Genomic DNA, 11,868 nt, shown 5'->3' on the forward strand with positions numbered 1-11,868 from the left:
AGATAACAGAGGTGTTGAGGGGTGGGAACCATCAAAGTGTGACAACAAACACAGAAAAATCTGCAAAGAAAATTAAGTTGTTGAAGAATCAAGCAAAAATGAAGGTCAGTGCCCATGGTGTAATTGACGTGGGAGGACCAACTCTTGGGCTTAGACTATGCTTAAACTCATGAGGGTTTGCTTAGCATTTTTAATTTTTTAAAAGAAGCATGTGGGTTGGGCAAGCAACTAGAAGGCTGAGACAAGGAGAATTTTGAGTTTGAGGACTGCCTGGGTGAAGCAAAGCAAAAAGAAAATAGTCTGGGAACTAGATATGACCATCATTGCTAGACTTTTTTTATAATGCAATAAAAACCATTAAAATACATGATGATCATATAGATCTCTAGATAATATTGGGAAGGTTAAAATTTCTGTGTTTTAAAAGTAGGATATACAATTGTGGTGGCACTGATATGTCTGTCATCTTGTGGCAAATATCATGAAAAGTCTGTTATCTGCAGTGAGCATTGATAAATGTTGGGGTCATTTTATAATTTAGTTTTTTTTTTGTTTGTTTAAATGGTATGACATAGATCGCAGGGTTGCTGAGCATTCTGTGGTATATAAGGAATCTCCCCTCAGCTGTTGTCTGAATGTTGTGGTGTCAAGATTGAGAAACCCTGGCCTAATACATAGAATAAATGTTGAGAAGATAAACTGCCCTTAGCTTTGATCAGTCTATGCATGCTTCTGAAATCATATGTGGATTTTTTAAAACTTTCAGTCCTTTGTGAACCTACAACTTTTGTAGAATATAGTGGAAATCTCATGGTATTGTCAAACTCTTATAAATAAGTCCTTGACCATTCAGTCTTGCATGGACGAGTTTGTAGACCACACTAATGCACGATAGTTAAGCAGTACTGCTTCAGCTTCGTCCTTAAATATTCGTGTTTTCCTTTTATTACCTTACTTCCTACACTAAAAATACATTTTGAACTGAGGTAGAAACTTATAGTAAAAACAATCTTGCTCCAGGGAGAAAAGGAAGCTAAGTGACCATTAAGGTTCCTGCTGTAAGCAAAGCTTCTTTAACCCAGTTTCAGTTCACAAAGATTTCTTAATCACTGTTTTTGTGCCAGGAACCATTGTAGTGATGGGATCCCTCAGAAGAAGCAAAGGTCTCTACTTTCTGCCTGGAGGTATTTAATTGTAACAGCACAGAATTAAAATGTCACTCAATTTCCTATGGCAGCATTAATACTGTCATCCATTAAGTTGGCCAATAGAAGTGGTATAGAGGTAAAAATCATAGAATTGAACTGCTTGTCTGGACTGCTCGCTCTTTAAAGTTGGAACCTTTACTGCCATGTATGAGCGCAGCTGATCCGAAATGTGGAAAGAAACATATATAAACTCTTAAAAAGATAAGTTGCCTCATATTATCTATTATATTCTCTTTATTTTTTATCAGAAACCCCAATGATGAAAAATACAGATCCATCCGTATTGGAAACACAGCCTTTTCTACTAGACTCTTACCAGTCAGAGGAGCTGTTGAGTGTTTGTTTGAAATGGGCTTTGAAGAGGTAAGTGTGTAAGGCTTTCTCCCCTTCTGCATGTGCAAAGCAGTCAGCAGTGCCGATGAATAGTTGTTTGAATGAAGTATTACTTTTAATTAATTGATCATTTTGAAAATGTGTAGAACTTCTTTTTACCTGTTAGACATTTTAAAAATATAATGAAGTCAGGATATAAATGTAACAAGTTTCCTCAGTTAGGAATTCTTACAAGTCTCAATGATTTAGAATAAAGAGGGTCGAAAAATGTGGCCCCTTCTGTCTTGTCGCAAGCACTGGCTCTGTGAGTGCACAGTGGATCCTAGGGATCATCGTAGTAAATGTGAAACAAATCCAGAAAAGATGAGTTTACTTGCCCCACAGAATGATTTTCTTCTCTGACAGGAATCTCAAGGTCTTTTACCATTTTATTTCACAAGAAGAGTTTGGTGTTTCCATCCCCTCAAACCTTGTGGCAGAGATAACACAATACACATAGTTATCAGAATTGTGAATGTTAGCCAGGCATGCTGGCATATCCAGTAGTCTTAAACAGACTGGAAGATTGTGAGCTCAGGGCAGCCTGGATTACATACTCAGACTCTGTCTCCAAAAGACAGACAGAGGATTCGGAATCTTCTATGTTCCCCTATGTGATATGTAGGATTTTGGAAGTTGAGCAGGACTACAGGGCCAGTGGCAGTCTGAGACCACATCATAGACACTGTTAAAGAAATGGAATGTAGTTTTCTTCCTGTCTGCCCTTCCTAAACGAGTTCTATTGCACACCACGAGGATGCAGCTGTGAAGCAAGTTAATATAACCCCACCTCACCGAGAGCGTGTGTTCCAGTGTGTTAGAGCATGAAAGCGGCTACAAGTGCGAAGGAGAAAAGACTGTGCTGTGCTCACTGCAGTTAGCGTTTCAGTCACTGTAGCAGTCAGTGACCAGGGAAGGCCTCTGAGGAGGCAAAGGTGAGCGACAAGAAACCACTCAGTGCCTGAAACTCAGTTCACACAGAGGGTTGGCTTGTGCTAAGGGCTTCTAGCTGTGGTAGCTGTGAGACAGAAAATAGCTTTAGGGATCAACAGACCAGGGAAAGACTTGAGTGAGAGAGGAAGCTGGGAAGGTTAATCTTGATTATCAATTTGATTAGATTGATAAACACCTGGGGAGTTTAGTAAAACACATCTATCTCTTATCTATGGGAGTATTTCCAGAGACAGTTCAGGACATTCTTCCTAAATGAATGGTTGAATCCCTCCCTGAAGGGATTAATTAAAAGGGGTGGAACTATGGAGGTGGGGCCTCAGTGAAGGAAGTAGACCTCTAGGAACACAGCTGTGGATGCTATCTCTTACCCTGGCCTCTTCCTATTGCTGCTTTGGTATACTGTCTTCCTAGAGAGGCCTCTCCCTCCACATGGTCCCACTACCTTGATATTCTGTCTAGCCATAGGCCCGGAAACATGTTGCCAAGTGACAGGGACTGAACCCGCTGAACCTAAGCCAAAATAAGTCCGTACTCCTTTAAATTGTCAGATATTCTGTCACAGAGATGAGAAGTGGAACTAATATTGAGGCCATATTTTAAGTAGGGAAAAATATTTTCAAATATGTTAGTTATTGCAAAGAGAATATTCTGGATAATCTGGAGTGCAGGCAAGGGATGGTACAGGAAAAGCAGCTGAGCTTGCTAAACCAGTTTAAGAATGCCTGGCAGTGGTTATGTGAATAGTGGAAGAGCCTTTATCTGCTCTGCCTCTGGTGTTCCTAGCTCCTAGAGGATTGCTATTGCAGTGCAGATAGTAGGCTAGAAACATTTGTCGAATGTTGCTGGTGGTAGAGAGGTGAGAGCTAGATGCATTCAGGAATTACGTGTAGAGGAACCAATAGGTCTTAATGAATTAGAAGTCTGTACAAGGGAAAAAAAAGAAATAGGGGCTATCTTGGTTTAGATTTCAGACACTAAGTCGATAGGAGTACCACTAAAAGAGATGGGAAAAACTTGGAGAGTGGCAGCTTTTAAGGGAGAAAGCACTGCTCGACTTTTGGCTTGACTGCTTTGCTATTAAATACTGTCTAAGTAGAAATATTAGTAAGTTGAATAAGGTAAGTCCACAACTCAAAAGAGATCAGGCCAGGATTCTAGAGCATGGTATCATCTGATTACAGATTTTAAAAAAACATCTGAATGTAGAGAATTTCCAGCTATAAAGGGAGAAAAAGGAGATCACTGCTGATCTTGTACAAGGAAATGAAGACTCAAAATTAGGCAGGCAATTAAAAAAACTTAGTAATTGACATGTAGAAGCTGTATCAGTTAGTTTCTCATTGTTAAAGTGTCACAGGTTCAAGGGAATCATATTTGTCTTTCACTTAGCAAATATTTGTGTGCTAGGTAGGGTAACCCTCTGACCAAGGACTGTATTAGTTTTGACCCTAAATGTCCCACACCCAAAGAAATGCATCAATTGTCAGGCATTCATTGTGGTTGGGTCTCCTCCATGCCAGATAACAAACTACTCTGAAACTTGGAATAATATTTGATGTAGATGGACTCACACTGTTCTATGAAAGTGAAATTATAGTTGCTTTCTGCCAGTCTTTAGACTTCACACTTCAGGACAGATCTGAAGTAACTGTTTCATCATTGTGACTGAGTTGTAAGATGGGCCAATATAGCTGAACACATTAGGAGTTTTGATAGGTTTTTAAGATGAAAGGTACATCTGATGTTTACCCTGAAATTTGCAAATGTATATTAAAATCCTGAAAATTATGAGTGAGGTTGAAGAAGACTGGGATCCAAACATCTTTTTGACCCTGCAGTTTAGTGTAGTAGGGCCATTCTTAGCTGGAAGTCAGATCTGTCCTCTATCTACATTCTCTTTCCCATCTTGGTAGGGATGAAGCATAGTAAATCTGGCAGATTTGTTCGGTTTTCTAAAACACAGTTCTGGTCTTTAATTGTCATAGGCTAGATTGGCTAAACAATCCTGTAGTGAGAATTGTCTTGGGAAAAATATTTCAATAAGCAGGTTTGTTCAATCTTAGAATTCTTCACTTCTTAAAATGTTCTTGGATCTTTACATATAGCCTGTCATTTTGACCTTTTGTGAAAATGTGCTATGGATTAAAGATTTTTAATAACATACTGGCCACAGGTATCATTTTTAGGATTGGGTAGAACCACACTTCTGTCCTCTTGGGACTCTGAGGAGTGGACTGAGATGTCGATCAGTTACCTGGGTGCTCCATGCATTACCAAATATACATCAGTTCCCTGTTGGCCACAGAGTTCAGTTTCAGTTCCATTCCCCCTCAGACTACCATCTGCATTTCCAGTACTGCCTCACGAATACCAAGTCACCAGAAGGTTTCATTTGTGGGAACCAGATGGTATTTATAGATGTGAAGCATTTCCTTTTTAAAAACTTTTGTTATTTGAATTTTTTTGTTTGTTTTCTTTAACAGCCTGTCCTGAAACTCAGTGTGGCATCCAGGCTGGCCTCAAACTTGTGATTTTGCTGCTTTGGCTTCCCCAGTACTGGGGTTACAGATGGATTTTTGTTTTTTATTGACATGTACTATTTTGTACATTTCTGCGAGATCCTATGTGATATTTTGATATACGTATATACATGAGGTAAGGATCAAATCAAAGTAATTGGGATGTCTATCATGGTGAGTACATTTAAAATCCTGCTTGGAGATATAACTGCATAATTGTAACTACATGCACTCTGCTATACCCAAAACATACCAGTACGTTCTCCAGCTGTACTAGTGTGCCCAACTTCTCATACCTGTCCCTCTCCCCGTCTCTAGTATTTACTGTTCTTCATTGCCTTTCTACAGTTGAAAAGAGTGAGCCATCTCTGTTGTAGATGTTCTGTTTGCTTGTCCCCTTCCAACTATTGGCGGAAGCTTGTAGGTTTTGGTTTCTGTCCGACTAGGATGGGGTCAGTCCTAACAAAACAACTGAGGTCATTGCAGTTTGAATCCATGATTGAGCAATTATTGGGTAGCACAAGTTAGGTTATTCAACTTTTCTGAGCCTTTGTATTTTCATATAAAATGTATGTAAATGGTAAAATTACAGCCTTTCAGATGGTTCTGAAAATTATTGGAGAGAATGTACATGAAATTCTTGCATAGTACCTAGATGGGATCAACACCATGAGTGGTAGAATTAATTTTCACAGGTAATATGTTTAGTACATGAAGCATAATGGACATTTTGAAAATGGATTCTGTGCAATGAAGTTTTCTGTTTTTATTAATTCCAGCAGCTTCCCATTACCAGGGAAGTAGTTGTTTTCAGTTATTTTAATGTGTGATCTGCAGGTGTCTTAAGGTTACTGTCGCTGTGGTGACCAAACACTGTTACCAAAAGCAATTTGAAGAAAGGGTTTATTTTGCTGACACTTCCATATCACAATTCATGATTGTTGGGGCTAGAACTTAAACAGGACAGGAACCTAAAGGCAGGAGCTGGTGCTAAGGCATGGAGGAGTAGATGCTAAACCAGCTTAGAATTCAAGACCATAAGCCCTGGGGCATCCCCACCAACAATGAACTGGGCCCTCCCCCATCAGTCACTAATTGAGTACTTTTCAGGCTTGCCTAAGGCGAGCTTATGGAGATGTTTCCTAAATCGGGGTTCCCACACTCAGATGACTCTAGCTTTTGTCAAGTTGACATAAAACTATCTAGCATAAGCTTTGGCTACTGTGTGTGGTGACAACCTTTAATCACATTATAGTTGGTAGAATTACTGTTTGCCACTGTTACTTCCCAGCACCTTGAAACTTGGTTAGATATATTTTCATTTCACCTTTTTTCTTGGTTTACAATTTACTATTTTGAATTAGGAGTCTTGTGTAAGTGTGTATTAAAGCAATCTGTGCTATGAATAAGCACTTAATTTCAACAAATACTACTTTTTTTTGTTCTGTTTTTGTTTAGAGAACTTTTCTATTCCTGTTAATAATCTGTAGGTTTATTTGTTTGTTTGTTTGTTTGTTTGTTTATTTGTGGTAGTTGGGGGATGCTGGAAAGATGGCTTACCTGTTAAGAGCACTTGCTGCTCTTACAGAGGACCTGAGTTTGATTCTCATTGCCTACATACAGAAGCTCACAAAGGCCTCTAGCTCTAGTCCTGTGAGATTCAATGACATCTTTGGGTCTTTGTGTGTACATGCACATACCCACACACAGATACATATATACTTAAAAATTAAGTACATCTTTAAAAAAAAAAACCTCTAATGCCAGGCGTGATGGTACGTTCATTCAGTCAAGAGTCAGAGGCAGGGCTGGGCGGTGGTGGTGCACGCCTTTAATCCCAGCACTAGGGAGGCAGAGGCAGGCGGATCTCTGTGAGTTCGAGGCCAGCCTGGTCTACAAGAGCTAGTTCTGGGACAGGCACCAAAGCTACAGAGAAACCCTGTCTCAAAAAACCAAAAAAAAAAAGAGTCAGAGGCAGGCAAACCTCCATGAATTCGAGGCCCACCCAAGCTACCTAATGAGTTCTAGAGTAGCCACGGCTACACTAGACCCTGAATTTAAAAAAAAAAGAAAGGAATGAATGAATGAATAAATAATAGTTTGGGGCCAAAGATGTCACTTGTGGGTAGAGAACTTGCCTAGTGTGTGTAAGACCCCTAGCATTACAAAAAAATTACATCCACATTTTCAAATTAACTATCAGTGTATACTTTCAACTGTTCTTGGAAAATAGTGGACCAAAACACACTTCTGATGTAACTATTTTCTAAAATTTGGGTTTAGAAATTGTCCTGTAACTTTTATAAAAAAAAGTTTTAGTAATAATTGTATAGTTATTATTATTATTATTGTATACAGTTTACTAAATGAGGTCAAGGTAAATGACATATCTATCCCCTCAGATGGTATTTCTTTGGGAACATTGAAAATGCTATTCACTGTTTTGAGATAGCCCATTTATTGTTGTCAACCATATTTATCTTACTATATGTTATATAGCTTCTCAGGGGGGCTGGAGAGATGGCTCAGAGGTTAAGAGCATTGCCTGCTCTTCCAAAGGTCCTGAGTTCAATTCCCAGCAACCACATGGTGGCTCACAACCATCTGTAATGAGGTCCGGTGCCCTCTTCTGGCCTGCAGGCATATAGACAGAATATTGTATACATAATAAATAAATATTAAAAAAAAACTATATAGCTTTTCAGTCATTTTGTGTGATACTTTCCTGATCTTTCTGTTGTGTTTAAAACAAATCAAAACAAATACATGTATACTGGGAACTAAACCTTGTTCCTCATAAATGCTAGGAACCAATGTATTTCACTGACCTATATCTCCAGATTTTTTTAAACTATATTATGAGACCATCTCACTAGCTTGCCCAGGTCTTCATTGATCTTGGGATTCTGCGTCTCAGTGTCCTGAGTAGCTGGGATTACAGGCCTTAGCCTCCTGATTCCTTTGTATGGTAGTTTTTCTACTGTCATTACTTTGTATAGAATTTAATAGAAACTTACAGTATTTCATTTTATTGCAGAGAATTTAGGGCTATGCATTTGCACTCTTACCATATTCTAAAGTGTTGTTTTTCAAAAGCTCTCCTAAGGCTAGGGTTGTAGTTCGTTCATTTGGTAGAGTACTGCTTGCTATGCAGGCATGAAGCTATAGGATCAAGCCCCAGCATGGCATTGGCTGGGCTTGGAGGTACACATCTGTAATCCCAGCACTTAGGAAGTGGTAGGAGGAGGATCGGATCGGGGAGTTCAAGGTCACCCTTGGCTAGAAAGTAAATTCAAGGCTGGCCTGGAATATAGGAGACCTGTCACAAAAAATAAAGTAAAATAAAGGTCCCTTGAACTACATTCAATAATGCTAAGCTTTATATACTACCAAGTAAATACATTTTCTTAATTTTATTTAAAAACTATTATCTTTGTTGAGATTTGATACATTCAAGGTTGCAGAGATGGTGCCATGGTTAAGAGCACTGTATACTCTTCAAGAGGAACCGACACCACATGGCAGCTCAAAAACATCTGTCACTCCAATTCTCGTGGAGCCAGTACCCTCTTTTGGGTTCCTTGGGGACTAGGCACATACAGAATGCACAAGACACATATGTGCAGTCAAAATACTCATACATATAAAAATTTAAAGAATACTTTAATATATATATTAATTTAATATATATATAATATATTCAATAGTATTGGCTTTACTGTGTATAAGAATGATTGTCAGTTTAAAGCAGAAGTTAAGATTTTTCTCAATTCTGTAAATTCCAGGGAGAAACACATCTTACCTTTCCTAAGAAAGCCTCAGTGGAGCAGCTGCAGAAAATCCGTGACCTGATTGCCTTAGAGAGAAGCAGCAGATTGGATGGGCCAAACAAGAAGGTGGAATTGTCTCAGCAGCCAGCTGCTGTCAAGTCTCCTTCAGAACAGTCAGAGGATCCCACTGGATTAACACAGCACTCAGAAAACCAACCAGGGCGGCTGCCGAGCCTACCTCCTGTTCCAATGGTAGTATTGTGACCCAGCATTCCTTTACTTCCTGTCAGTGTTGATAACAAAAAAGAATTATTTCTGAAGTTATTTCTCAAATATTCTTGGCTTTAGTGCTCTAATTTCCTCAAATTTGTTAAGCCTTTTGAAAATCGTCAAAGTTATAGCAGATGTGGGGAAAATGACTACCACATATTTTCCTCTTCCTTCAGTTCCTTGCTGTTGTAGCCCAGGCTGAGCTTCAACCAATGATTCTCCCACTTCAGCCTCTTGAGTGCTAGGATTGTAGTTGTGTATAACCCTGCCCAGCTGCATACTTCTGAAACAAGTTTTGTTTATTATTTACAAGTATACCTGCTTTCTTGGTACTTATATCAGCTACACAAATGAGCATGTCTTTAACCTCAAACAAATAAACTTGCTGATCCGGTGTATATTATGGCCATTAGATTAGTTGATTGTCTCTATTGTGTTTACACTGGTAATGTAAATTTTACCTGCTGCCAGTCTCCATGGGGATTATTTATTCTCTTGGTCCAACCATTATCAACATCTTAAATGAAAAATTGGCTTCTTTAAATTTAAATGATAATTTATGACAAATCTTTTTCTATCCCACCAGCCAGCTTCTGAATAGTGGCATGGAGGCTTATTATTAATTATGAAAGCCTGGCCTTTAGCTTAGGTTTATCTCAACTAACTCTGACAAATTAAGCCATTTATATTAATCTATGTTCTATCTGGTGGTGTTATCTCTCTTTCATCTTGCACCTTCTGTTTTGTCTCCATCTGGCTGGTGACTCCACTCTTCTTCCCAGAGTCCTCTCTGTCCCCTGAAGTTCTGCCTAACCTCTTCCTAGCTATTGTCCATTGAGCTTTTATTACACTAATCACAGCAATACTTTTCACACAGTATACAAATATCCCACAACAATAATCTATTAATAAACTGGTTGTATATACTTAAAGTCAGTGAAATTTGGTTATTAACATGAAGAATTGAAGTCAGTATTTTTTTATGTCTTAGTAGGCACCATTGGCAAATTTAAATGACCCCATTTAATAGCTGTTGTGTGTCTTTTCCTGAGGAGACATAAAGAAATGGAGATGCACTTTAGAGAGGGCCCTAGAAGCAGACCAAGGGAATGAATCCATCCCAGTCCAGCTTGGTGAACTAGTGAATCTCTTGAACTTATTTATAGGCTCATAAATGATGCCTAAACAGCTGCATTATTAAAAAGTTGCACCCTAACATGGGTCATCATGGGTGAGCTCCTCCCAGAAGCTGTATGGGTGGAATCTCTTCAGTTGTTTTCACTACTTAATGTACTCTGGTCATTCCTGGTGGCACATGCAGCTGGGTTGGGACATAAGAACAAGGGAGAAGCTAGAATCTCAAGTAAGGGTTTGTGTTAGTGACTTCCCTATTGCTTTGATAAAACACCATGTCCAAGGCAACTTTATAGAAAAGGGGTTTATTCAGAGCTTATGATTAAAGAGTGTTAGGGTCCATAGTGACCAGGGACAGCATTGCAGCAGGTGGAGACATGGAGGCTAGAGCAGCAGCTGACGGCACATCTTGAGCTATAAACAGGAAACAGAGAGCGCTATCTGGAAATAGTATGTAGCTTTTGACACCTCAGAGCTTGCCTCCAGTGACACACTTCCTCCAGCAAGGCCATACCTCCTAAGCCCTCAAGTAGTGCCAACAACTGGGGACCAAATATTCAAATGCCCAAGACTTATAGGTGATGACATCTCATTGAGACCACCACAGGTTCCCTTCCCACACTTTCCTTCTATGAAGGACTAGCTCAGTCTCATAAAGGTCTCCTGAGTGCTGGTCATCCTAGCTGCTTTGACTTTGAGATGACAGTAGACATCATACCTGGAGGACAATATTAACAATAGGGAATACTTGGTTTGCAAAAATTCCTTTTGATAAAGGTTATTAGATATTCAAGTTTTCACTGTCAGAATTCTTTGTGATATTTCTACAGTTATTTTATGAGTAACTAGTTTAAACTCATATCCACATATTATAATTTTAGTGGACTACCTTGTCATTTTTCTCCATACAGTAGAAATTTGCATAGTCAATTCTTAAATCCACCCATCATCTTCTCATATTGGCTAATTCTGGACACTTTAAGCTCTTCTTTCCTTGGTAGTCAGACAATTGAGTGTTGAAATAAGAAGCGGCGGGGCTGCGTCCCCAACACCCCGGCTGCTTGGCTAGCTCATGCCCGAAATAACAACACACAAACTGTATTCATTTAAGAACTGCTTGGCCCATGGACTCTAGCCCTTACAGGCTAATTCTCGCACCTGGACTAGCCCATGTCTAATAATGCATGTAAGTACCCCAAGGTGCGCTTACCAGGAAGATTCTAGCCTCCGTCCATCATGGTGTCTCTGCTCCAGAGAGCAGAGCTGTTCGGTCCCTCTGGAAGCAGAGCAGAGTCTGACCTCACTTCCTCTTCCGCCCAGCATCCTATTCTGTTTATTCCTCCCACCTATGTTCTAACCTATCAGGGCCAGCCAAGCAGTTTCTTTATTGCTCAGCCAATGAAATCAACAGATTGATATGACACTCCCACATCAATTGAGAGTCTTTTCTGACTCACCTGGAAGGCCCCACACTGCTCCTTTTAAAATAAAGAGTGCAATTGGTAGGTTCTGGCCAGCTAAGACACAGATGTGATCTGTCCTTTCTTGTAACCCGTGTTGAGTAGTTCCCTAACTTTTTTCAGGAAAGCTTTAACTCCTCCATCCATACTCATTTATGTCTCCTTTGATTTACAAATCTGG

The 11,868-nt window shown here is 39.5% G+C and overlaps 1 protein-coding gene across 2 annotated transcripts in view; it reads left to right on the forward strand.

The window, feature by feature from the left end:
- Ngly1 (N-glycanase 1) overlaps window positions 1-11,868 on the forward strand; it is a 55,534-nt gene that overhangs the window by 4,097 nt on the left and 39,569 nt on the right. Inside the window, exons 1-3 of one of the 2 annotated variants that reach the window (XM_050140638.1) lie at window positions 81-104; window positions 1,457-1,571; window positions 8,839-9,075. In XM_050140638.1, the coding sequence (XP_049996595.1) occupies window positions 1,557-1,571; window positions 8,839-9,075 (252 nt within the window). In that variant the 5' untranslated portion in view covers window positions 81-104; window positions 1,457-1,556. Of the gene's footprint in view, window positions 1-80; window positions 105-1,456; window positions 1,572-8,838; window positions 9,076-11,868 lie in introns of those variants that run through there. The other variant, XM_050140637.1, reaches the window with a different exon arrangement.

The sequence above is a fragment of the Alexandromys fortis genome, unplaced genomic scaffold, assembly GCF_014885135.2.
Source record: "Alexandromys fortis isolate MF-2015 unplaced genomic scaffold, M_Fortis_MF-2015_v1.1 scaffold_46, whole genome shotgun sequence".
NCBI classification, from domain to species: domain Eukaryota; kingdom Metazoa; phylum Chordata; class Mammalia; order Rodentia; family Cricetidae; genus Alexandromys; species Alexandromys fortis.